The following is a 27,107-nucleotide window of genomic DNA, read 5'->3' as shown; positions in this document are numbered from 1 at the left end:
AGACTAGGGAGGCACAAGAAGAGGCAAGGTGTATCAAATAAAATAGTTAAATGGATTCATAAAAATAAGAATAAAAATATGAGTAGAACACTTACTTCACCAGGGAGGGAGGGAATCATTTCACAGCATCTTAGTGCAGGGAGAGACGTCAGAAGGGACACTGCTAGAAAAGCGATTTACAAGTGCAGGGAAAGATTTTTTGGGGATCCAGCCATTATACAGCTCTATCATTCCAACAATTTTTTGTCTTGTTATTGGGGTGCAAGTGCTATGTTGAAAAGCCTTTAGTGGCCTATTTTGGTACAGAAAGAAAAATATATATACACTTCACTGTTGCAGTTATGTGTGTCGAAAGCATTTAGTGGCCTATTTTAGTACAGAAAGAAAAATATATATGCACTTCACTGTTGCAGTTATTTGTGGCGAAAGCGTTTAGTGGCCTATTTCAGTACAAAAAGAAAAATATATTCTCAGTTAACTTCGGCGGTTATATGTGTTGAAAGCATTCAGTGGCCTATTTTAGTACAAAAAGAAAAATATATTCTCAGTTCATGTCGGCAGTTATATGTGTTGAAAGCGTTTAGTGGCCTATTTTAGTACAAAAAGTAAAATATATTCTCAGTTCACGTCGGCAGTTATATGTGTTGAAAGCGTTTAGTAACACTCTTTACACACTGACCCCTACACACGTGTTGAGACACAATTAATTATTTATTTACAATTGGTCATATAAGACCATTAGTTGTCTCTAGATTAACACGTGCTGGAATTTTATATTTAATATATAACATATAACAAACCCCTGAAGACGCCAGATCCCTGGCGAAACATGTCGGGTGGCAGATTGTGAACTTAGTGTTTTAACCAGCTAGCGGTTTGCTCAGTGATGGCCCAGCAATGTATATTAGCAAGTAGACTAGCTAGGACCTGCAAACACTGATTCTAAGATAGGAGACTGCAAAGTTACGGCAGGCACTGCGCAGCACAGTGCTTAGCCGTGTGGAAATAGAGGAGTCTATTAAGCAACCTCTATTGCTGAGCAGATATCCAGGCAGCCACATTGCTCTAACTGGCCATTTAAAGGGACAATGCAAACGCAGCTGAAAATTTTAAACTTTAAGTGTGTTCTAGGTAGGAATGATTTTAGGGATGCAAAATAAATGTTATATATTAAATATAAAATTCCAGCACGTGTTAATCTAGAGACAACTAATGGTCTTATATGACCAATTGTAAATAAATAATGAAAGCGTTTAGTGACCTATTTCAGTGCAGAAAGAAAAATATATACGCCTTTCACTGTTGCAGGTAATTGTGGCGAAAGCGTTTAGTGGCCTATTTCAGTACAGAAAGAAAAATATATTCTCAGTTCACATCGACAGTTATATGTGTTGAAAGCATTTAGTGGCCTATTTCAGTACAAAAAGAAAAATGTATTCTCAGTTCATGTCGGCGGTTATATGTGTTGAAAGCATTTAGTTGTCTATTTCAGTACAAAAAGAAAAATATATTCTGAGTTCACGTCAGCGTTTTTATGTGTTGAAAGCATTTAGTGGCCTATTTCAGCACAGAAAGAAAATATATTCGCACTTCACTGTTGCAGTTATTTGTGGCGAAAGTTTTTAGTGGCCTATTTCAGTGCAAAAAGAAGAATATAGTCTCAGTTCACGTCGGCGGTTATATGTGTTGAAAGCATGGCTGGGAGTCAGCAGGGTGGCAGCAGTGGGATGTCGGGACCCAAACATGCCCGGGGTAGACCACCTGCTTCACTGCAGCCTACCTGCCTGGGAAGTAGTGGTGCAGGGGTTCAAAGAAGCAGCGGCGGTAGCAGTCAGTCAGTGCGGATTGTTGGGAGAGTGTGGCAGTGTGGCAGTTTTTTATTAAGCCGTCGGAGGAGGTTAACATGGCCATATGTAGAATATGTGGGCAGAAGGTGAAGCGTGGTCAGGGTTCCAATGTTGACACCACAGCCTTGTGTCAACATATGCAGCGTCACCATATGTGGTATCCTGATGCTTCTGCTGCTATCTCCACATTATGTCACCTTGCCACTATGTGGTATCCTGATGCTGCTACTGCCATCTCCACACTATGTCACCTTTCCACTCTGTGATATCCTGATGCTGCTGCTGCTACTGCCATCTCAACACTAGGTCACCTTGCCACTCTGTGGTATCCTGATGCTGCTGCTGTAACTGCCATCTCCACACTCTTTCACCTTGCCACTCCGCGGTATCCTCCTGATGCTGCCGCTATCGCCACCTCCAGACTCGGTCATTGTGCCACTCTGTGGCCTCCTCCTGATGCTGATGCTGCCACCACCTCCACACTCTGTCATTGGGCTACTCTATGGTCTGCTCATGCTGCAGCCAACTCCAGACTATGTCATTGTGCCACTCGGTGGCCTCTTCATACTGCTGACAACTCCAGACTTGGTCATTGTTCCTCTTGATGGCCTCCTCATACAGCTGCCAAATCCATATTCAGTCATTGTGCCACTCAGTGGCCTCCTCACACTGCTGACGCCTCCACACTTTGTCGTGGTGCCACTCTGTGGCCTCCTCATGCTGCTGCCACCTCCACAATCTCTTGTCGCCATGCTACTCTGGCCTCCTCATGCTGCTGCCATCTCCACAATCTCTCGTCATTGTGCTACTCTGTGGCCTCCTCATGCTGCTGCCACCTCCACAATCTTTCATCGTTGTGCCACTCTGTGGCCTTCTCATGCTGTTCCCACCCTCCCCACTTCATGACTGGGCCACTATTTTGCCTTTTATCCTGGCTGACATCATCATTTATTTGACCTTTCTTCTGATCTGTCAGAAGGAAGGAAAAATGAGAGACACAACAGATCCTGTCTGTGTAGCAGCTGTAAGGCCTATATGGACCCATCAGAATTGGCTTATGATTTGGTAGCCAAAAGCAGGAGTGGGTACAAAACACAGAAGACATGCAAATATTCAATTCACTTGTCATCTCTGTTTTAGATCCACTCCTGTTTTTTTTGCATTAGCAATACTGATGGATTATTGAGCAAGTGCTGACCGAGTGAAGGCATATGCTCCCCAGACAGGATTCGTTTTTTGTGGGTTATTTTTCTGACAGATCAGAGGAAGGGCAAATTAATCAGTGACGTCAACACAAACATACTGCTGACACCCTCTCCACTCTGTCAGGGGGGCTCTACTTGTATAAGCGTTTAATAGAACAGGTTCTGTAGACATCTATGTGGAATCAGCTGGCGACAGTGTAAAAGGAGTACGCTTCTCCTTGGCGCTAACATCGACCTGTAAGGCTGAGTTCATACTTGAGTTATTTGGTTAGTTTTGGCCCCGTGACTGCCCAAATAAGTGAAGTGTGCAGTGATTCTTAGAGCGACGCCTGTCATCTGCATATCATACGGATTCACAGTATTATTTCACTACTAAAGCAGACTCCCTATGTGTGTTACTGCAAGACACAGTGTTCTACACCCCTATAAAGGCTCTCTGAAGCCAGGAAATAGCTGTTTTTTGATATTTGGATCAAACCAAATTTTTCTTGAAAATTTTGGCGAATCAAATTTTAAAAAAATTTGCTTATCTCTAGTCATAAACCTTCAAGCATCACTGTATGTAATGTTGGTTCATCTTAGATTCACTGGACACTGGAGCAAAAAAAATAAAAATGGTTGCGATGATGTCATAGCCATCAAATACATATAACATTCAGGTCATCATTACCTAACCACAATTTCATTAGAAGTCATCATCAACAACCTACTGACCAATGTATGTCAACACCTTAATCACATGGAATCACAGTCATTTTTGAGGTTGGCATTTTTAGTTACGCTCATCTGCTCATGGGCTGCGTTCCATGTTTTTGGACAGAAGACATTTGTTCAGTAGATGTTTTTTTTTCCAGCCATCTGGAAGCTCAGTATCTAAATGCATCTGATAATACATTGTGTACACATAACATAAAATAACCCACACTGGGAGCCAAGATGCCATATCACCCGTTACTGTTTAACGGGAATTAATGTTTATTTAAGTGGTGGTAACGGTTCCGAAGGAAGTTGCATGATGAACCGTAAATTATGTTAGTGCAGAATAACCCTTGCCCATTAAGCAGAGTTGCGGAGCTCATTTTGGATCATATGCTCTAGTGATTTTATTACGCACAGGGGTAAACTGAGTCCTTAGGCAAACTAATAAAAAACTGTTGATGACAGGATGACTATTCTGTAGACTCCTACTCTACCTATTTGGAAAAGGCTGAATGAACTGTGCTTTATACAAAGTTATACTTGGCATGTCCTCCTCTTTATAGTCCCAACCAATTCCACAGCTCTGTCCAATGGCTGCACTTACATGCTTCAGTGGGACTTGAGCATCCATCAACAGTCTTGTAGGAAGCCACATCTTCATCAAGCATAATCCCAACCTTACTGGACAAAGGCCAATATCATTAGGCACTTAAGCATACGCATAATCTAAAGCCAGCCATCATTCACCACATCTAGGGCTAGATCTAACTTGATGGAGGCCAAATAAGAATATGCCAGAATTATAAATGGCACATGGTAGGTGGGGTGCCTTACATTTTCATTGGAGTCCAAATAACACCCTTGACTTTAGTTGGACTTCTACTGGATAATTGACAGTGTTATATTTTTGAGGGCAGTACTACCGGTCTGCTCATGGGGAACACATGCTTCGTGTTTTTATATTACCTTGCCAAATTCTGTATTAACTCCTACTTCTTAAACAGAATTCTGGGAATGGCTGCAGGGAACTAAATGGAAGAAGGCCTTGGGTGGTGGAGGTTCCTGGACAACTTTATCCCTTATAGACCATTGTCCTCTGAACTGTGATCTGGACAAAAACCTCATACCGTTGCCTTCAGTAAAACTTGAGCAGATGCACAAATCTCCATTAGCCATCACCTCCACCTTGTTGGAGAAAAATCTCATGCCAGAATCTCACAGAAGAGTATGGGCCTTTTGCACAGGCCTTTTACACAGATTGTTGTTTGCCTGATCATTGCCACACGTAAACATACAACCTATCACCCAACAAATGAGTATATGATGGGAAAACCTGTTCCTAAGTATGGGGGCCATGGAACAGTGGTCAAGTATGTCCATTCACTTGGGTGCCCTGTTCTCGTGATCAGTTAGGGTTCCAGTGATCGGACCCTCACCAACTTAGCCCATGTCTTGTGGATAGAGGATAAGTTTATATCTTGGGATAACCCTTTAACTATAACCCTTTAGAAGATCAATAAAATGAAGGACATTTCTCAGTCTGTATCCTTCTTGTCACCCTTCTCATAACTGCTACTCAACTATTTGGGAGGGGGATATAGACTTTTCTGTAACAGAGGCCCAATTGTGAACTTAAAGAGGTTATCTCTTGGCTTACTAGTAGATATGAAGCTCATAGGGCAACGCCCCTCTATGAGACAGATCACAAATCCATTAGCAAAGAACTTCTCTTTCTCCAATGGTCCTGGCATGTTCATGTATTACATGGCCAGCAAAGAAGGGGTGTAGCTATAGCAGTTTCAGAGGTAGCAGGAGCAACCGGGTCTTGAAGTCTTAGGGGTTCCAAAATCCCCACTGCCACATTAGAAGACATCAGTATTATAAATGACACATGCATACTTCCTAACATTATTGTTTGCAAATTTGGGGCACTTAAGCCCTGGGTATTATTATTATAATTATTATTATTATTATTGTTAAGGCGCCATTCATTCCATGAAAAGGGGTGCACATATATAATAGAGACAATTGCACTAAGCATGAACAAGACTAGTTACAAACTGGTACAGAGTCAGAGAGGACCCTGCCCGCGAGGGCTTATAATCTACAAAGAATGGGAGAAGGATAAAGTAGCTGAAGGAAAACCCGCTCACTTCTGGGCAGGGTTTACATAACACCTACCTGAGCTGAACGTGCTGAAAATTTAGGACAATCCGAGCAAACTCGGGACTGTTGGGAACTATGCACATGGTCAGTGGAGGCCTTGTTACAGATCTGTACTGGGGCCCAGAAGCTGAAAGTCATAAAGTAATACTACTATACAGGGAGTGCAGAATTATTAGGCAAATGAGTATTTTGACCACATCATCCTCTTTATGCATGTTGTCTTACTCCAAGCTGTATAGGCTCGAAAGCCTACTACCAATTAAGCATATTAGGTGATGTGCATCTCTGTAATGAGAAGGGGTGTGGTCTAATGACATCAACACCCTATATCAGGTGTGCATAATTATTAGGCAACTTCCTTTCCTTTGGCAAAATGGGTCAAAAGAAGGACTTGACAGGCTCAGAAAAGTCAAAAATAGTGAGATATATTGCAGAGGGATGCAGCACTCTTAAAATTGCAAAGCTTCTGAAGCGTGATCATCGAACAATCAAGCGTTTCATTCAAAATAGTCAACAGGGTCGCAAGAAGCGTGTGGAAAAACCAAGGCGCAAAATAACTGCCCATGAACTGAGAAAAGTCAAGCGTGCAGCTGCCAAGATGCCACTTGCCACCAGTTTGGCCATATTTCAGAGCTGCAACATCACTGGAGTGCCCAAAAGCACAAGGTGTGCAATACTCAGAGACATGGCCAAGGTAAGAAAGGCTGAAAGACGACCACCACTGAACAAGACACACAAGCTGAAACGTCAAGACGGGGCCAAGAAATATCTCAAGACTGATTTTTCTAAGGTTTTATGGACTGATGAAATGAGAGTGAGTCTTGATGGGCCAGATGGATGGGCCCGTGGCTGGATTGGTAAAGGGCAGAGAGCTCCAGTCCGACTCAGACGCCAGCAAGGTGGAGGTGGAGTACTGGTTTGGGCTGGTATCATCAAAGATGAGCTTGTGGGGCCTTTTCGGGTTGAGGATGGAGTCAAGCTCAACTCCCAGTCCTACTGCCAGTTTCTGGAAGACACCTTCTTCAAGCAGTGGTACAGGAAGAAGTCTGCATCCTTCAAGAAAAACATGATTTTCATGCAGGACAATGCTCCATCACACGTGTCCAAGTACTCCACAGCGTGGCTGGCAAGAAAGGGTATAAAAGAAGAAAATCTAATGACATGGCCTCCTTGTTCACCTGATCTGAACCCCATTGAGAACCTGTGGTCCATCATCAAATGTGAGATTTACAAGGAGGGAAAACAGTACACCTCTCTGAACAGTGTCTGGGAGGCTGTGGTTGCTGCTGCACGCAATGTTGATGGTGAACAGATCAAAACACTGACAGAATCCATGGATGGCAGGCTTTTGAGTTTCCTTGCAAAGAATGGTGGCTATATTGGTCACTGATTTGTTTTTATTTTGTTTTTGAATGTCAGAAATGTATATTTGTGAATGTTGAGATGTTATATTGGTTTCACTGGTAAAAATAAATAATTGAAATGGGTATATATTTGTTTTTTGTTAAGTTGCCTAATAATTATGCACAGTAATAGTCACCTGCACACACAGATATCCCCCTAAAATAGCTAAAACTAAAAACAAACTAAAAACTACTTCCAAAAATATTCAGCTTTGATATTAATGAGTTTTTTGGGTTCATTGAGAACATGGTTGTTGTTCAATAATAAAATTAATCCTCAAAAGTACAACTTGCCTAATAATTCTGCACTCCCTGTATATCGTGAGCAGCGGTTTTTAAAACTGATCAAAGGGGGTTATCTTATCTTAAAACAATAAAACACATTGGTGGATATTTATCGCACCTGTTGTACGGTGCATAAATTTATTAGGCAAAAAGTATGAAAAGAACATAATAAATTAGGGGTTCTCTGTATGTACCCCCTGTATGTTTTTGTGATAAAGGGGTTGTACAAAATTTACCAATCCAAAGGAGAGGGGATAACTAACTGATCGTGTGTGGGTCTGACCACCGATCTCAAGAATGGAGATTCCATTCCCCCGATCCAGTGGAATGGAAGGCCAGGCAAGTTCCCTTCTGTCCATTCATTTTCTATGGGACTGCCAGGTGGGATGGGACAGGACAGCTCTCTAACATTTCTGGTGGTTCCATGAAGAATGAATGGAGAGGCAGGGCACATGCTCAGGGGTGCACTACCAATGAGGCCAGGTTAGGAGATCGCCTCAGGCAGCACCAGATAGGGGCAAAAGGGAGGGGGGGGGCAGCAGAAGGGCCATGGGCAATAAGCACTTTCATTGTGACAAAGGGGTTAGGTTAAGAAATTGGCATGGGGTAGGGGGTTGCTGTTTCAGTTTTCGCTTCAGGCAGCAGAAAGGCTAGGTACACCCCTGCGCATGCTCTAGCTACCCCTCCATCAGATCAGGGGACTGGACCTCCATTCTGGGGATATGTGGGTTTTCCCAGTGGTTGGACCCCCAGAGATCAATTAGTTATCCCCTACCCTGTGGATAGGAGATGACTTGTCAATTTGGCACCACCCCTTCAATTGGTGCCATACGGTCTATTGTATTGATATCTTCTCTCTGTCTTCTCTATATTTCAGTAACGCTCTCCGCTGCTAGTCCTGCATACTTTAGAGGATTTACTCTCATTGCACTGAAGGAAGGTAAAGATGGGGAAAAAGAAGAGGATCACGCCGGGTCTTTTCAGGTAAGAAATTTCAGTTGTCACGATTGTCTTACGTCCTACTTCCAGTCAATCAGACGCACCTTGACTAATGTTCAAGATGCACTTTACATTTTACACACCGCTTCAATTCTGCAGAAAGAAAATATTGCATGAGAGATTCTAAGTCTGCAGTCCAGTCTTATTTTTTCCTGTTTGTCACTAGGGCCTCTTTTACACCAGCGAGTTTTCCGCCCGTGTTGTAAACGTATAGCATCCGTATTGAATCCTGACCCATTCTTTTCAGTGGGTCTGTGCACATGAGCGTCGTTTATCACTGATCATGCCTGGGTTCAGGAAAAAAGTCGTAGCACGTTCTATATTGTGCGTTTTACATGCAGCCCTGGACTCCTAGAAGTGAATGGGGCTTGTGTGAAAAGTGGAAGGCATCCGGATGCAATGTGTTTTTCTTCAGTTTTTCTTCCTTGGTTGCCAACCGTCCAGAAATTTCTGGACAGTCCGTAAAAGTAGTGACTTTTTTTCTGCATCCGTGAAAAAAAAAATTGAGGTGTCCGTGATTTCTTTTGAGGCTGTAAGGGTCATTACGGAGATCCGGCACAAGTCAGGTTAGGAGGCGGTGGGTCACTGTCCAGGCAAACAGGCCAGAAGCATGCTGTGACCTGCTGGAGAGAACAGTCAAGTGACTCTGGATGCCGAGTCCACCGTAGGGAAGTAGAGGAAGTGCAGCGGGTCACCGCCATCGGAACAGAAGAGTGAAGGTGAGCTAAGTGGCATCCGAGCCCACCCAGGAGTGCTGGGTGGGGGCAGGCACAGGCCACCATTATAACAGTATCCTCTTACTCTTGAACTCTTTTTTTTTTTATTATTATTAGTATATAGGGATCAAAGCTAAATTTTTCCAATGCAGAACTTTGTATAGACAGAGTTACATAATGACATTCTGACTACCTGCAGCCACCACTAGAGGGAGCATGGGAGCTACAGTAACAGTATACTATTATACATTTAACTCAGTGATGCCTTATTACACCTAGCCTTCTCGTGGTTGGTGCAAGCAGATAAAATGTTGTAATTTAAATGTCTATGGAGCTCTGTATCAGAAAAACACAGCACAGAATAATATTAGACTTAAAAACTATTTAGTGTTAAAAAAAATAGATACATACTTTAAGCTCAGCTTTATAAGCTTGGATAACCTAGTTGAATATGGAAAGCGTCTGAAGCTCATTTTCCCCAAAGGAGAATGCACCAGCACTGGAGCAAAGCTATCTTAGCTGGTAACGGATGCAAATTGGTGTCCTGAGTTTGTCCTCATTATTCAGAATATTTCCCTTGAAATAATTCAAGGCCCTTTCAGAGCATTATTCATAGAGTGTGATTCCAACTGAATCCATAGTTATGTTATTAAGTTTTGTCTCTCAGGATAGAAAGCCAAATTTTAAAGGCTATGTTTAGTAATACCCTTGGGGACAATTTTTGTTTATTATTGCATTATACTCATTTTGAGCTAAAGATAATGTTTTAAATTTGTCTTTATTAAAAATATGGAGTCCTTTTTTCTTTACAGGGCTGAGATGCTCTAGTAGCACCCTTTGGATTTTCTGTCTTTTCCGTCAGTTTTTTTTCTCATCTGGTAAGAATGTGGCTTAAATAAGTGTTTATGATCTCTTAGTAATTTAGAGATAAGGGTTATGGGCACACAGTGAAAGTACCAGTCAAATAGCTACAAAAACTGTATGGCAGAATGGCTCAATATTTTTAATAAAGGCGAATTGAAAAAAAAAAAGACTTTTAGCCAAAAATGAGTAAAATGCAATCATAAAGAAAATTACCTTCGAAGGTGTACATAGCCTTTAATTAAAGCACTGTACAAGGCTTGTCCTGTTTAAGAAAACCCATATTCCTTTACCCGCATAGGGAATTATAGGTTAATAGACTAGGGTCCTCTGTCCATGATCCTCATCCTTTAGGCAGAGAGGAGAGCAGTTACAGACAGTTTTCTGGCTTTTTTGGCACATTTTTTTTTTTCCAAATTGCACCATGCTCTGGGTGTTTATTTATTTTTTTGGAGTCTTGTTCTCATAGACTTGCCTATAGGAAAGCAAATTATTAGAAAAAATCAAGTAAGGCAAAAAAAAAAGCCATCTCAAAAAGGGCTTGTAAAAAATGGAGGAATTTAATGGCGTTTAAAAAAAAAAAAAAAGTGGAAGGGATTTAACTGCCAGGTTTTCCCCCAGATTACAGAGGGTTCCAGCAAGAGGATGTTTTATTATTAGCTTATTGTCAAGAAAGAACCCTTCTAAAGAGAAGCGAGTGGAGAACCCTTTTCCTGACATGTCTGTTTCAGCAACTACATTGAATTCCCCATGTAATAACAATTCTGAAGCATCTATTCCTATAAATCTATGTTGTTCCATTCCTCTATTATTCCTACTGGAAGTTTGTAAATTAATTACTAGCAGTTTTTAAAAAGGGTCCAGATGGGTGTTATCATTTGGGTGTGTGCACAGTCTGACACTATCCAATCAGTGCTGTTACAGTGCAGGGACATACCCACAACTGATATCACCCATTTGGACCTTTATTGCAGGTTGCTGCCTGGCAATTCATTCATACATTTGCAACGTGCCGTCCCCCTGGGCCAATCGTGTCCCAGCTTATAGGAATGCAAAGTGGTGTGGTGCGGCCTTAATAGTCTCTGTGTATGTCACAGTGCTCCTACCTGGATACCGTCGCTCCCCAGGGTTAGGCTCCGAATCAATAAAGTGGAGAGTAATGGTGGAGGTGGAGAAATAGTCAAGTCCAGACTTTTATGAAGTTCAACAGCTTTACTTGAATCAACTTGCATTGCATTACAATATGTAATCTTTCTCTTGGCTCCAGCAGGTTTTGGCATAAACTGGCAGGCGAACTTAAATATTCTGCTTTCTCTCTCTGCTGTGCTAAACCCGGCTTTAGTCTGGTCGCTGGACTTTAGGGCTGCTCTGGTACCTTTGGAGTGGGGTGCCTTTGGCTGTTGACCCCCTCAAAATACTCTGTCTGTTAATCTGTAAGGAGTCAGGGTGATTCTCCTCTCCTTTCAACTCTAGACTGCACTCAGACTGACTGAAAACTTCCTGCTGCCCTTTCCTTGGTAGGAAACGGGATTAGACCACTTCTGGCCAAAAGGGAGAGAATGGAATGGTGAGTTCCATTTTATCTAAAGATCTCTGCCATATACGCTGCCACCTGCTGGTGAACCAGGCATATAACATGTATTAAAATAAATAACAGTTACATAGCGGAACGATGAATGCACAGTGTAAGAGGACCTGGAATAAATACACAGATGACATTATGGTTAGCCCATTAGAGACAGTAGCAGGGTGTAGAAATGGTAATACTACTCTAGGGTATTAAATATTTCTAGCAGGAAATATAGAGGAATGGAACAACATAAAGTCATAAGAATAGATGCTCCAGAATTGTTATTACATGGGGAATGTATTGGAATAGACAAGTTCACTGTCAAGTCCTGAAATGAGAACATTTATGTGCATCTGTCCAGCGCATCTGAAGAAAATCAAGAAAGATATATTTCTTAATTATCGGGGACGCTGTTATTGTATGCCGTCATAGGCTCCACTGTGGTTAAGAACATGCTTTTCCAAGATTATCAAGGCTTCTTCATTCTTCCAGCCGGAACTTATGTCTCACCACAAATAAACCACAAAGCCATCTTGTATGTGGTGTTTCAGAGATGGGAAGATATTGAAAGAATTCTTTGGCTGGATTAAGTTATCTTCAGACAGAACTGTAATGGGGAAAGTAAAAGCTATAGCATTAAATAGAAAAAGCCTCTGGCTACAGAACGCACTGGAAAGGCAAGGACAATAAACTTTTTTGATTTCTTAAGGGGAATGCTTGGAGATCGAAGAGACGGAAAATTCATTCTTTGGTCAACATAAAATAAACCTTGGTGTGTTCTTCTGAAGGCAGCTGCGTACAAAGAGAAGTAAGGGCCCCATAGCAAGGATCAAGCCAGGCCCCCCACACAGGACATAAGGGTTTCTGCCTGACCCATTTTCAATGACCCTTGGGCCATTTTTTCCACTGCCTCGTTTGCTAAAAGTTGTTCCTTTAGACGGTAGAGTCCCGACCAAGTTTTCACCTCCAGTAGAAGAGAAGATAATCCCAACTAAAGCGGCCCCATAGCAGTTGCATTGTCTGCCGCTATGGTAGTTACGCCCCTGTCTGAAGGTCAAAAATTTGCAAAAACAGTGGGGGGGTTTATCAAAAGCTTTATGGCAGAATGATGTACTAAGGTTTCCAAATTTGTACAAAAAATTGCAACTCTTGATTGTATTCTGCCGTTCTCGCCACTTATCAGAAAAGTGGACAAGGCTTAGCGATTAGAAATTGGCATAAATGATAACACAAATCTATGCTGGATCATAGCTGGTGTAGGCTGGTGTGGGTAAACAAAAGATCCCTTGCCCTGCGCGATCTAGCGCAGGGCAAAGGAGACCATCGGAGCATGAACTGCTCCGATGCTCAAGTCAGGGGGGCTGCGGGAGTGAAATTATGGGTATGTCCGGGTTCAGCTCTGAACCCGGACAACCCCTTTAAATTGTTGGGAGAATTTATAAAGAGCCATATGTAAAGATATTGGGGGGATGGAGCTATTTATGCCTGATATTTTCTATTATTTAAACCAGAAGAGTTAATCTTAATAAACTCAATCACTCGATTCACTCAAAAATTCTAGTTGGGTTCTATTTGGCCAAATCGGTTGACTGATTGAGGTCTGAATTAGAGATGAGCTAATTGATGTTTAAGAATTAATTTGTCTCATTAAGCAGGATTCTCTACCTGTGATGGGGTATCCCGAAGCTGAGGACCCTCGGTTGAGACTCTTGAATGACAATGTAGCGCAATTGGCAGCACAAGCGCAGAAGTTCTGCTTCCACTGCTGGAGCTGTTTGTGCCCGAATTGTAGAGGTACATAGGGATGGATACAGAGCCTCTGCGAGTGCCCAACTTCTCAGCGCAGCGGCCGGCCGAGATGTCCAGCCTTGTCAACCAAGTAGCGAGGAGAACGTCCTCAGCTTTGAGCATACACCTTCCCAGGTGCAGAATACTGTTTGATGAGATGCATCCATTCTAATGAATCGATTAGCTCATCTCTAGTTTGAATTGATTCTACCCAGTGCGTCCCAGGGCAAACTTTCGATTAGCCCATCCGCCCTCCCCCCACGTCATGCCTGGTCGCACCCTCTGTGACCGTGATCGTTACACCCCTGGTCTCTGGTAATAATAATATCCCCCCCCCCCACTAATGTACCTTAAGCGCACACAGTAATATCTCTATAGTGTCCTTCTCCTGCCCCCAGTAATGTCTCCCACTGCCCCCAGTAATGTCTCCCACTGCCCACAGTAATGTTCCCCACTGCCCCTGTTAATGTCCCCCACTGCCCCCAGTAATGTACTTCACTGCCCCCAGTAATGTTCCCCACTGCCCCCAGTAATGTACCTCACTGCCCCCAGTAATGTTCCTCACTGCCCCCAGTAGTGTACCTCACTGCCCCCAGTAATGTACCTCACTGCCCCCAGTAATGTACCTCACTGCCCCCAGTAATGTTCCCCACTGCCCCCAGTAATGTACCTCACTGCCCCCAGTAATGTTCCTCACTGCCCCCAGTAGTGTACCTCACTGCCCCCAGTAATGTACCTCACTGCCCCCAGTAATGTACCTCACTGCCCCCAGTAATGTTCCCCACTGCCCCCGGTAATGTTCCCCACTGCCCCCAGTAATGTTCCCCACTGCCCCCGGTAATGTTCCCCACTGCCCCCGGTAGTGTACCTCACTGCCCCCACTAATGTACCTCACTGCCCCTAGTAATGTACCTCACTGCCCCCAGTAATGTTCCCCACTGCCCCCAGTAATGTACCTCACTGCCCCCAGTAATGTTCCTCACTGCCCCCAGTAGTGTACCTCACTGCCCCCAGTAATGTACCTCACTGCCCCCAGTAATGTACCTCACTGCCCCCAGTAATGTTCCCCACTGCCCCCGGTAATGTTCCCCACTGCCCCCAGTAGTGTACCTCACTGCCCCCAGTAATGTACCTCACTGCCCCCAGTAATGTTCCCCACTGCCCCCAGTAATGTATCTCACTGCCCCCAGTAATGTTCCTGACTGCCCCCAGTAGTGTACCTCACTGCCCCCAGTAATGTACCTCACTGCCCCCGGTAGTGTACCTCACTGCCCCCAGTAGTGTACCTCACTGCCCCCAGTAATGTACCTCACTGCCCCCAGTAATGTACCTCACTGCCCCCAGTAATGTTCCCCACTGCCCCCGGTAATGTTCCCCACTGCCCCCGGTAGTGTACCTCACTGCCCCCAGTAATGTACCTCACTGCCCCCAGTAATGTACCTCACTGCCCCCAGTAATGTTCCCCACTGCCCCCAGTAATGTATCTCACTGCCCCCAGTAATGTTCCTCACTGCCCCCAGTAATGTACCTCACTGCCCCCAGTAATGTTCCCCACTGCCCCCAGTAATGTTCCTGACTGCCCCCAGTAGTGTACCTCACTGCCCCCAGTAATGTACCTCACTGCCCCCAGTAATGTCCCCCACTGAGCCTAGTAATGTCCCCCACTAACACAGCAGGTAGTGCCCCCCACTTCCCCTAGTAATGTCCCTACTGCCCCCAGTAGTGTCCCCCACTGCCCTCAGTCTTCACTGCCATGTAACGGGTCCCAGAACTGTCACTGTACTTCATGCTAGGCCCTGTTAGAGAGCTCAACTCACCTGCGTCATATGCGCTCCAACATCAGGCCCCCGCACTGCCCTACTAGAATTAGTCACAAATTAAGCAGGTGGGCGGAGCCTAAACAATGTTAGTCAGGCTCCGCCCACCCATTTAATTTGTGACTAATTCTAGTAGGGCAGTGCGGGGGCCTGATGCTGGAGCGCATATGATGTAGGTGTGTTGAGCTCTCTAACAGGGCCTAGCATGAAGTACAGTGACAGTTCCGGGCCCCGTTACATGTGAGTGCAGTGGGCCCCCTCCCCACGACGGTCGCACCCTCTGCGATCGTTATGCCCCTGGTGCACGGGTCCTGTTCTTGTTAATAGAACCCATGATTGATAATCACTGTGCTCTGAATAATTGCCTCGTCTTCAAGTGGCTCTCCCTCCTGGCATGCATGTATGAAACGGGGGCTGGAAATGCAGCTGTTGCTTCCATCAGAGGGATGCATACAGGGTTAAAAAAATTGCTAAAGTATTTGACACCATGATCCTAACTGCCACCCTACCAGGGCTCCATAGGCACTAAGGCTGACATTGCAATTTCAGCTCTCGCACAAGCAGAAATGTGAGCACGACTTTGTAAATTGCTTTGTATTTCACCGCTGCATAGAAACGCTTTTCTTCTATGAGCCCTTTAATAAGATCCTTATGGACTGAACAAATGAGCTGGATGAGAAAATGTTTTCGTTTTGTTGGCAGAAAGCAAGCGGTGGTATTCCAAGTGGGAGGCAACAGACAAATTGATTAATGGTTTAGCTAAATAACGGAAAAGCACAAAAGGTGCAGAAAAATGCAATTTAATACCAAAAGTTCAAAACAATACAATTAGGTCACAGTAATCCGGAGGTATAATGGCAAAGGAGTGACCTCGGCAGGAAAAAATAGAGTCATTATTTCAGATGGATTGGAATACTTAGAAGACTGCAGGGCGAACCAGGGGGACGTTGGCCTGTGTATTGTGCCGAAGAGCAAATTCTAGAATTGTGAATTGTAAGATAAAATTTTCTGTGATATTGTAGGTCGTCCAATGAGATGATATGAGTTATAGTTTAGCCATAACTTCTAAGGGCACACTATCATCAGGATATGGCATCAATATCAGATCAGTGGGGTGAGGGGGTGCTGCAGTAAGCCAACACAACCACTGCACATGGAGATTTCTGCTTTTGGCACCATCCACTGTGTTATTTCCGGCATGGTGAAATGGCTGATCAGTGGGGGTGCCAAGTGTTTAACCCCCCACCAATCTGATATTCATGACCCATCATCAATATCTAGATAGTGGAAAATCCCTTTGACCATAGCATGCAATTCTAGACACAACCCATAGACAGGTGTGCTGTTTCTGGAAGACAGTAGCCATGTTTTTCCCAATTCAATAAAGCTCCTTCACTGGCAAGCTTAAAGGGGTTCTCCAGGATTCTTAGATTAATGACCTAACTTCAGGATAGGTCATCAATATCAGTGTCATGTACTTGTCTGTGTTCCTGTGGCGAGCCCGACCACAACAGAGAGGTTGTTCCATTGCTGTGGTAATTACCCACTGACCGGCTGGTCGACCTAACAGGGAGCAGGGACACCGGCTTAGTGCTGGTGTCACATGCTTCCTGTCAGTGGGAGATTTAAACAGCTGCCTGTGACTGTTCTTCATTGCCATACTAGCATTTGTACATTTTAGAACTCCTGGATCTTGACGTCAGCTTTGACCTTGCCTCTGACTGCCAATTATATCTCTAACATTACCTCCTGGTATTGACCCTGCATGTTGTTTGGCTCTTTGATTATATCTTGTTTTACCTTTGACATTTTACCTTCTGATTCAGTCGGTATTTGTTCCTCTTTTTGCTTAGGGCTGTGGACTTAAGTTAGGGACCACCGACCAGTTGGTGGCCGTCGTTTAGAACTGATTGTCCAAGTGAGTAGGGATAGTAGTGTGGGTGGTAGTAAAGGGCTGCACTATTCCTTGCCTTACATGACAATTATTGGATTTTACTAGTTTATAACGTAAAGTCATGATTTTTTGAAAGACACGGAGGCGAGTATTGCATCATCTTTCTTTACTGAAAGCCACAGCAGCAAAGAAAAACTGAAAACAAATTTACATATTGCCATAGCAACCGTCCCTCCCACCTTAGTCCTGTATATAATGTCCACAAGCCCCTAACACTTCCTCTTTCTTGGCGGATGCCACTCCAACCGGACCGGACACTGTATACTCCAAACTGAACCGCATGAAACCGGAACCATACGAACTTGAAACATCTCAGAAGAGACAACAGCAGTCTTCTTCCGGAACCTCTGGAAAAAAGGTAGACCTCTGATCCCGCAACCTTAGAACTGGAACAGGCCGAAGCTACATAACAGAAACGAGCGGGAATAATCCATCAGCGGATTCATCCTACGAAGAAAAGAAAATATGTGAAAGAGAATGCTCCATCTGGACGACACGTGCAAGCACGACAAATCAGCAAGAAAAAACACAATAATACAGAATATCACAAAAGAAACTGTACATCATAATAAACAATAACCCAAGGGGGGGAAAATACCTAAAAGGGAGGGCAATACTCGCCTCCGTGTCTTTCATAAAATCATGACTTTACGTCATAAACTAGTAAAATCCCATAATTTTATTTCAAGACACGGAGGCTCTTATTGCAAGTTTAAAGCTGTAAAATAACCGAAGAAAAAGCATGTAGAGACGGGCGAAAATAGAATTCCTTAAAAGTAGAAGCCCGAGACCAGTCGGCGATCTTCATGATGTCCTCTAGACGAGCCCCAGACACCAACATAGAGGTGGAAGCAGCACTCCTAGTAGAATGGGCCGTGAAGACCGAGGTATCCACACCTGCTAGGGACATAGTCCATTTAACCCAACGCGCCAGCGTAGGAGTAGAAACCGGGGCAAACGGACGTCGATATGAGAGAAACAACTGAGGGATCCCCGCAGATCTATGCAAGGAGGTCCTAGCCTCATACTCCCGGAGACAATCGACCGGGCAAAGGTTCGGAAAAGCCGGAAAACTGGGATAAGAAACTGAACGGATATGTGTCTTGGTCCGACGGGAAATATTGAAAGTGACTCCCTCCGGCGAAAAAGACCTGGCGTCAAAATCTAAAGCCCTGACATCTGAGACTCTCTTGCAAGAGATAAGGCAAAAGAGGGTAACCAGTTTGGCCGAGAGCTGGCGAAGGGAAAGTTGAGAATTAGATGGCCAAGTAGAGAAAAGATCTAAAACCAAGGAAACATCCCAGGTAGAAGAAAAACGAGGCCGAGGAGGCCGAGACATACGAGATCCCTTAAGGAGACGGCATACCAGGGGATGTTGACCCGCAGGACGTCCTTCGAATCCCTGGTGGAAGGAAGAAATCGCAGACCGGAAGAGATTTATCGTACGATACGCCTTACCTTCCTCAAATAATGATGTCAAAAACTCTAGGACGTGTGATACAGGGGCTGAAAGGGGATCCACACCTCGTGCCACGCACCAACCAGACCATGATCCCCAGGCCGCTCTATAGGCCCTCCTGGTGCCCAGAGCCCACGACTGTTCCAAGAGTCTATGAGCTGCATCCGAAAGATCCTCGCTTTGGCTGAGGCGCCCGATATTCTGCATGCCAGCAGGCGGAGAGATCCTTCTAAAGTAGTGGATGTCGCGCGCCTCCGGAGTCTAGGAGAAGATCTGGGTAGTCTGGAAGAAGAATCGGTGGTAGGATGAGTAGGTCCAGCAGGTGAGGAAACCACGACTGGGAAGTCCAAAACGGCACAATCAGCACCAACTCCGCTTGTTGATACCGCACCTGAGTCAAGACCCGGGGAAGCATCGCGAACGGTGGAAAAGCGTAGAGGAGAGGTCCGCGCCAATCCTGCAGGAATGCGTCCACTGCCACTGCATCCGGATCCGGTCGCCAACTGAAGAAGCGCGGTAGCTGAGCGTTCAACCGAGAGGCAAATAGGTCGATATAGAATGGACCCCAGATGGATGAGATTTCTGAGAACACCAGCCCATCTAACTTCCAATCGCTGCCATCCCTGAGGTAACGAGAGTTCCAGTCCGCTTGGACATTCTGCAGACCAGGCAGATACTCCGCCACTACCGAAATTTCCTGGTTGAGACAGAAAGACCAGAACTCCTTGGCCAAATGAGACAACATGCTGGAGTGGGTACCTCCCATGAAGTTGACATACCGGACAGCAGACACATTGTCCATACGAAGGCGAATGCAGGCACTGGCAATGTCCTTGGCAAAACTGCGGATGGCGAAAGATCCGGCTAACAGCTCCAGGGCGTTGATATGGAGTGAGGCTTCCTTCTGAGACCAACGTCCCCCGGTGGAGACTCCGTCGCAATGGGCCCCCCACCCGAGCAGACTGGCGTCTGAGTCTATCGTGAAGTCCGGGCGCGGACCGCAAATCGCCTTCCCATTCCAAGCCTGAAGATTCGAAATCCACCAATGCAGCTCGTCCCGAGTTTCCGAATCCAGCGAGATCGTGTCCGCGTATGAGGCACCAGATTGAAGGTGTGCGTGTTTCAGGCGCTGAAGAGCCCGGTAGTGGAGGGGGGCCGGAAACACCGCCTAAATTGAAGAGGAGAGGAGTCCTATGATCCGAGCCAGATGGCGAAGTGTAATACGGGGGGTAACCAACGTCTTGCGTAGTTCTTTGCGGATGGACCGGAGTTTTGACTGGGGAAGGCTGAGAGTCTCCGAGACGGAATCCACTGAGAAACCGAGGAATTCCATAACTCTGGAGGGAGTCAATAAAGACTTCTCGTGGTTGATGAGGAAACCCAATCGAGATAGAAGATCCATCGTCACTTGCAACTGAGAAAGAAGAACAGAAGGATCCTGATCCATTAGAAGTATATCGTCCAGGTAGATGATCAACCTGATTCCGCGACTGCGGAGCCAAGCGACTACCGGACGCATAAGCTTGGTGAAGCACCAAGGGGCCGACGACAGGCCGAAGGGGAGGCAAGAGAAACGCCATATCTGCCCTTTCCAACGGAAACAGAGAAGGTCCCTGGAGGGAACAGCGACCGGTACGGTGAGATAGGCGTCCTTCAGATCTAATTTCACCATCCAATCTCTCTTGAGGAGCAGATCCCTGAGGAGGTGAATACCCTCCATCTTGAAGTGCCTGTAGCGCACAAATCTGTTCAAGGGTTTGAGATTTATGACGGGGCGCATCTGTCCCCCTATCTTCCGTACGAGGAAGATACTGCTGAGCAGGCCCACTGAAGAGAATGGGACCTGCTCGATGGCGTTCTTGTGAAAGAGTTCTGTTAGTTCCTTGTCTATGGCCTGAGACGTGGCCCCGGAGGATGGGATAGGAGGGGGAAACGGGATATGATGTGGGACCTGGACCAGTTCTATCTGGAATCCCCGTATTGTGGATAGAACCCAACCGTCTGATGTGATCGACTCCCAGGCATGAGAAAAAAGTTGGAGTCTGCCCCCTACACAAACTGGAGAAAAAGGAAGATGAGGGAGACTTACCAAGGGGACGACGGAATCCGGAACCTCCTCTGAAAGGCCTGCGGCTAGGTGCACCTCGGGACGGGAAGAAACTTTGCGACTGCCTGGAGTCCTGGAAGGAGTGTCGCTGAGAGAAAGGTCTTTGACCGTAGGAGCCTCTACCCGAACCACGGGCGTGGAATGAAGAGCAGCCGGCCGAACGACCCCTGTAACTGCCGGCCCTTGAGGAAAAACGGCTCTGGAACACTCTCCTCATGGACGACTGTGCCTTGTCCAGAGCAGTAAAGGCACCCACGAATCTGCCCATGTCCTTAATGAAGGGCTCTCCAAACAAAAGACCCTGTGCTTCACCTGCGGCCTCAGTGAGGGCAAGATTGACTAGTTTTGGTTCAATTTTGAACAGAATAGCTTTACGCCGTTCTATCGACAGGGAACTATTGGCATTGCCCGCAATACATATGGCTCGCTGGGCCCATCCCCGGAGTTCTTCCGGATCTATGGGCGTATTAGCCTCTCTGGCGATTTCCGCCATCTCAAAAATTTTTGTCAACGGACCAAAGACGTCCAGGAGCTTGTCCTGGCACGCTTTAAGGGCCGATTCCAAACCCCTTCTAGGGTTCCACCCAGATTTTGCTAAAAACTGGACCATTTTGGGGTCCACAGTTGGGGTCACGCAGACCTTGTTTGCAATAATGGGTCTAGGGCACTCGGCCTTCAGCTTGTTACGCGCCTCCTTAGACAGAGGGCAACGTACACGTGCCTCCAGGTATTGGGCTACGTGATCAAGCGGGAGCCATTCGGCGGATCTGGGGTGGTGGAGACTGTCAGGGTCAAAAAGGGGATCCCCTATAGGGTCGGTTAAGACACCAGATGGTCCTTGAAAAACATCCGCAGATGAAACGCCAGGAGGCGTCGGGATGGGAGCCGAAATAGGATCGGCCGGGGCATAATCAGACAGATCTCCATCAGGGTAATCCATATCCTCACATCTAACCTCCTCCTCAGAGTCGACATCAGAGTCGATCTCTAACTCAGTTTGTGCTCTGGCGCACTTCCAATTCCTCGCCCGTTCTGCCTGGCGGGATGAGGCTCTCTTGCGCGAGGTCGCGCTCTCAGGGGTGGCATTGGACTCACCAATCAAGTTTGTTCTGGAGGCGTGAGGTACAGGTAAATCGGGCTGCGCCGTGTCACTGAAGACAGTAGGGCGAGCATAGAGGGCATCCGAGATGGATTTGGTAAGGGACGTGGTAACGGAGCCCATAGCGGCCATGATGGCCTCAGAGACAGAACGCTGGAAAGCATCCGCAGAAAAAGCGGAGCCACCAGGTGCAGGATTAGGTGAGGAGACGGAGTCTCTGCCTACTTCCAAGCTCTGTGAAGGGGTATGGCCAGAGGGATGAGACATCATTGCAGTGTTAATGATTCACTATCAGGCCTATAATACAATGAGGGGCAGTAAATCCCAGGGGATAACACACCTAACCTGAGGGAAGGAGAGAAAAACTCACAGTGGGTAGTCACCCAGCAGTGAGAAGGAGCAGGGAGAGAGCAGGAAGAAACCACACTGAGAAGCAGGGAGGGGGCGTGGCTAAAATCGGAACAAGAAGAAAAACCAGAGGGAAAAGGTAATAGGCAGATGGATAGAAAACAAGAGATAGGCTACTACAAAATGGCCGGCCGAGATCCCGCGAGACTACGGGACTAAGCTAGCAAGTGGCTGCAAGAGGATGACAAAGCAGAGAGAGAGCTCGGATCCCCCCCCCCCCACCGGGTAAGTGAAGGGGAGAGAGGAAAAGAGAGTGTGTGTCCCAGAAAGAACAATCAATAAGCCCCCTCAGATCCCAGCCATTGCGGCAGGACAGCAAAATATTTCCCTCCCCCCTTCACAGGGAGGGAAAGGGAGACAGAATAACGGCACCTAAAATAGGGGAAAGATACTGAAATGCCTGTAGACAAACAAATCTGGGTGCCCAATAAGAAAGTGTGGGCACCCAAACGAATAAGATCAACAAAATATATATACATATACCATACAATAAATCAGAAATATGCTGCTAGACAAAACAGGTACTTATCTCTGTGGCAGCAGCAAAGAAAGAGGAAGTGTTAGGGGCTTGTGGACATTATATACAGGACTAAGGTGGGAGGGACGGTTGCTATGGCAATATGTAAATTTGTTTTCAGTTTTTCTTTGCTGCTGTGGCTTTCAGTAAAGAAAGATGATGCAATAAGAGCCTCCGTGTCTTGAAATAAAATCTGATCGTGGGGGTCTGACTCTCGGCAACCCCACCAATCTGCTATTTGAAGAAGCCGCACTCCGGTGATTGCTGTGGCCTCCTCACAGCTTACCATACATTGTATAGTGGCAATACTTGGTGTTGTAGCTCAAGTCCCTGGACTTAAGTTAAGTTAGGGACTGCAGACCAGTTGGTGGCCGTCATTTAGGATTGATTGTCCAAGTAGGTAAGGATAGTGGTGTGGATGGTAGTAAAGAGCTGCACTATTCCTTGCCTTACATGACAATCAGATTGCTGCTATTTGAAGAAGCCGCTCCGGTGATTGCTGTGGCCTCCTCACAGCTTACCATGCATTGTATAGTGGCAGCACTTAGTGCTGTAGCTCAGGCCCATGTGTTCGATGAATGTGATATCACTGGCCTAGGAAGAGACTGCTGTGCTCACTGGAGTGCTGTAGTCTCTTCAAACAGCTGCCCGCAGTCAGACCCCTACAGTTCAGATATTGATGAATTATCCTGAGCATAGGCCATCAATATCAAAAATCAACAACCCTGTTAACTATTTAGCTTCAAAACAAAGCTAGAATATCTACATCTACAGGATGTTGTGATGAGGTTACCCCATTAGGGCAACTCCTCTATATTTGTAACTTCACTTCCAGGAGGACTCAGCATGACCATTTATTACATGTTTGTCATGTTATACCTTATGTATCCTGTAGAGGCCACTGATCATATCACCAAGGGTTCCAGCTTCCAGACCTGCAGCGATCACTTGATTACCACCATATCTTCACTTAAGCTGCTCATACACCTTAGACAGTTGTCGGCCAAACAATTCCTCCTAATCCCCAATATCCTCTTCCCTTCTCAATAGAAGTAACATCTTCTGTAAGAAAAAAAAGATCAGGCATGTCCAATCCTTCTTTCCGTTAAAAGGAGAGTTGGCACTGCCCATGTAGATCAGATAATAGTCCAGCCTCACCAAAATCGTCAGGTTAGGACCACTTTACTATTGAGTGTGCAAGCACCTTTAAAAAAGAATGATCTAGCTGGGACAAACCCTTTAAGATATCAATAATTTTACCAGTGCAAAGCAACAGCTCTGCCAAAGGACAAGCTGAACCTGGCTGTCTTGACAAACTCATCTCTGTGCAGCATGGTGGCACTACATTAAAATGTTTGTCAAGTATGATAATTAATAAGTACTTGATGCAGTCTACTGTATATCATGGGCTTTTATGTACCCTGAACAGCTGGAGGATGACTCCGTCATTACCATATATCTTAAGTCCTCATTAGATGCACTATTTCCACGTTCCGAACTGTTACAGAGCAATAAAATTAATGTTTATCTGGCAAATGAGTATGGAAATTAAATTTGATGCCCTTTCCTCCATAATTGAATCCTGTCCATTGCAGGCTCCCCATCTGTGCAGCGCACGTCCTTCTTATCGGCTCTCACGGTCTTATGCAATTCCTCCTCTGTCCCCTTCGGCTGGTTTATATACCGAGACATGAGCGTGCACTGTTCCTCTGTATATTTCTAGGAATTAGTTAACATTCCTTCAGTGGTTTCCTGTGACCTCACACCAGTAACTGGCTTTTCCCAGAGACAATCTGTGCAGCATGGAAAATGTTATGTTTCTAGACAAGAGATATGCAAGTTTTGGAAACTGGCATGTAAATAATGAAATACTGAGGTCTTGATTCCGCCCTTCCCGTGGCTAGAATTTGGTTAAAGAGCTGTCAGCAGGATAAGCCCTATTAAACCTTGCTTACTGCCTGGCAGGGTTGATCCTGCTGATTAAAATGATACCTGCCTTGTGAAAATCGGTTGCGGGTTCCCAAGAGATAAGAATTTCTAGGGTTTCAATGCACTGACTCGCGGCATTGTTCCTGCAGGCTCTCTGGATCCGGCACTGGCAAAGGTTACTGCAATGCCCGTCGCCCCCATTGACTAGAATGGGATCCGGATGAGATCCGGCTGCTACACGACAAATATGTCAGGATTCGGCTAGACAAAAACCACTGCGAATCCTGGCACATTTGGCGGGAAGCTGCCAGATCTCCACCAGACTCCATTATAGTCAATGGGATTGGTGGTCATTATAGTAACATCTGGAAATGCTGGATCCAAAGAGCCCTAGGCAGGCTGTTCTCTGATGAAACTATGCCGCAAGTGTGAAACTACGCTAAAGCGTTTCCTACTTTGGCCCTTAGGTTGCAATGATTTTTCCTGTTTTTTTCATCCCGCCTCCTGAGAACCAAATTATTTGCCAACATATGAAGCCTTGAGTTTTTATTTTAATGGCAGCATTTTGGGGTACCTTTAGGGGAAAATTTATCAAGACTGACTTTTTTTTAAGACAGTCTTGATATCCTGTCAGAGGATGCGCCTAATGTATGGCGAGGCCCAGTCTTTAGGCCCTTGCTATGGGTCTGGATAAGAAGTGTGGGCGCAAACCATTAGGATATTTTTCATCAAAATTATTAGCAAAGTAGCTTCATTTTCGTTTACTTTAGATACAATGGAGGACTTACAATTAAAATATAATTATCAGATCAATTATTTCAGGGCCACTTTGATAAAAGGTTGGTGATGTTCACCATGGTTATAGGCCATCATGTGGAGCGTAAGTAAGGAAAAAAATCACATGGCCTCATCTATTCAGCATCAAATTCCACCAAACATGCAATGATCTCAGCCTCCGGCACGCAGAGAACATTTCAGGGCACTGGGGTCAATATTTCGTTGGCTGAAAGTTGTCAGTGTCTGGGATTTAACGACAGGCTTGAACTTACACTGTAATTTATTTCAGCCGCTAACATCTTGAACCAGAACTTGTTACAAGATGATCTGAAGCCAGCAAATTGCGAAAACTTTGTTCCTTCTAGAAAAAAAAAAACATGACTGCAGTTCAAATAAAAAGTCTACCATATAGTAAATGGGAAGAAGAGTAACTTGCAGATCTTGGACTACAAAGCAAGATCGGTAACAGCCCCCAACCCATCACCGAACATGTGGCATTTATAATACTGATGTCTTCTTATACAAAAAATAACAGAAAAAACTCTCTATGCTTCTCTGTGAAATCATAGGCATATGGATGTACAGTAAAGGTCCCATAGACAACTTTGAGTCTGTGAAAAGCCAAGCATCAAATGAGTTTTATGGTGGGATAAACGATTTAGAAAAAGGGCAGAATCGGTCAAGAAAATTTAACAATCTCCCTCTGATGCCATCCATAGATATTACAGGATTGTCATACTGATGACTAGAGATGAGCGAATTTCATTTTTTGAAATTCGTTCACGCTTCGTTTGGTGGTAAAAGCAGAATTGCATTATGGATCCCGTTACCACGGACTATAAGGCAATTCTATGACAGAATGCATAACGGAATACCTTTTTGAGGCATTCCGTTATAATAGAAGTCTATGGGCTGCAAAACGGATCCGTCCCGTTTCCATTATGCAGGGGAGTCCTCTCCTGCATAATGCAAACGGGACGGATCTCTACTGATGACCTATCTTCAGTTTCTCTTACCAAAGCCGACCTGGATAGTCCTGAGTGTTCATTTTAGAAGTTATTCATGTATTAGGTGTTTTGATGGCACATTATCACTTACTATTTATTTATTGTTCATCGTAGCCTGCACCTTTGCCTTATTGTACTCTTTATTGTTACTCTGGACTATATACATTATGCCCATATATTATGACCGGCGTGCCGATCACATATGTGACGCAAAGGGAGGGAAAAGGAAGGCCCTGTCCAAGGAAGAGGGAAAGATGGTGACCCCTAACTCACCTTGAGGCTGGCACCTGACTGCCCTGACGTCCCTAGACGGGTTTCTCACCCGTATGCCGATCACGTTCCTAAATCCTGGCTTTCCCTAAGATGAGCCCTACGTAGTGAATAGAGCGGTGGGAACACTAGTCCGCACCACTAACACTAAAGGGAAACACTAGGGAGAAGACAGACAATACTGACAAAACATATAATCCCAGGTGGGCGACAACAAACAACCA

The 27,107-nt window shown here is 45.3% G+C and overlaps 1 protein-coding gene across 1 annotated transcript in view; it reads left to right on the top strand.

Annotated features, from left to right (window-relative positions):
- The window catches only part of SPON1 (spondin 1), a 306,848-nt gene that overhangs the window by 34,258 nt on the left and 245,483 nt on the right, over nt 1-27,107 (top strand). The window contains 1 exon segment of the mRNA XM_040409267.1: nt 8,486-8,589. Within this exon segment, the coding sequence (XP_040265201.1) occupies nt 8,486-8,589 (104 nt within the window).

The sequence above is a fragment of the Bufo bufo genome, chromosome 10, assembly GCF_905171765.1.
Source record: "Bufo bufo chromosome 10, aBufBuf1.1, whole genome shotgun sequence".
In the NCBI taxonomy this organism is placed as follows: domain Eukaryota; kingdom Metazoa; phylum Chordata; class Amphibia; order Anura; family Bufonidae; genus Bufo; species Bufo bufo.
This window is presented reverse-complemented; position numbering and strand designations above follow the sequence as displayed.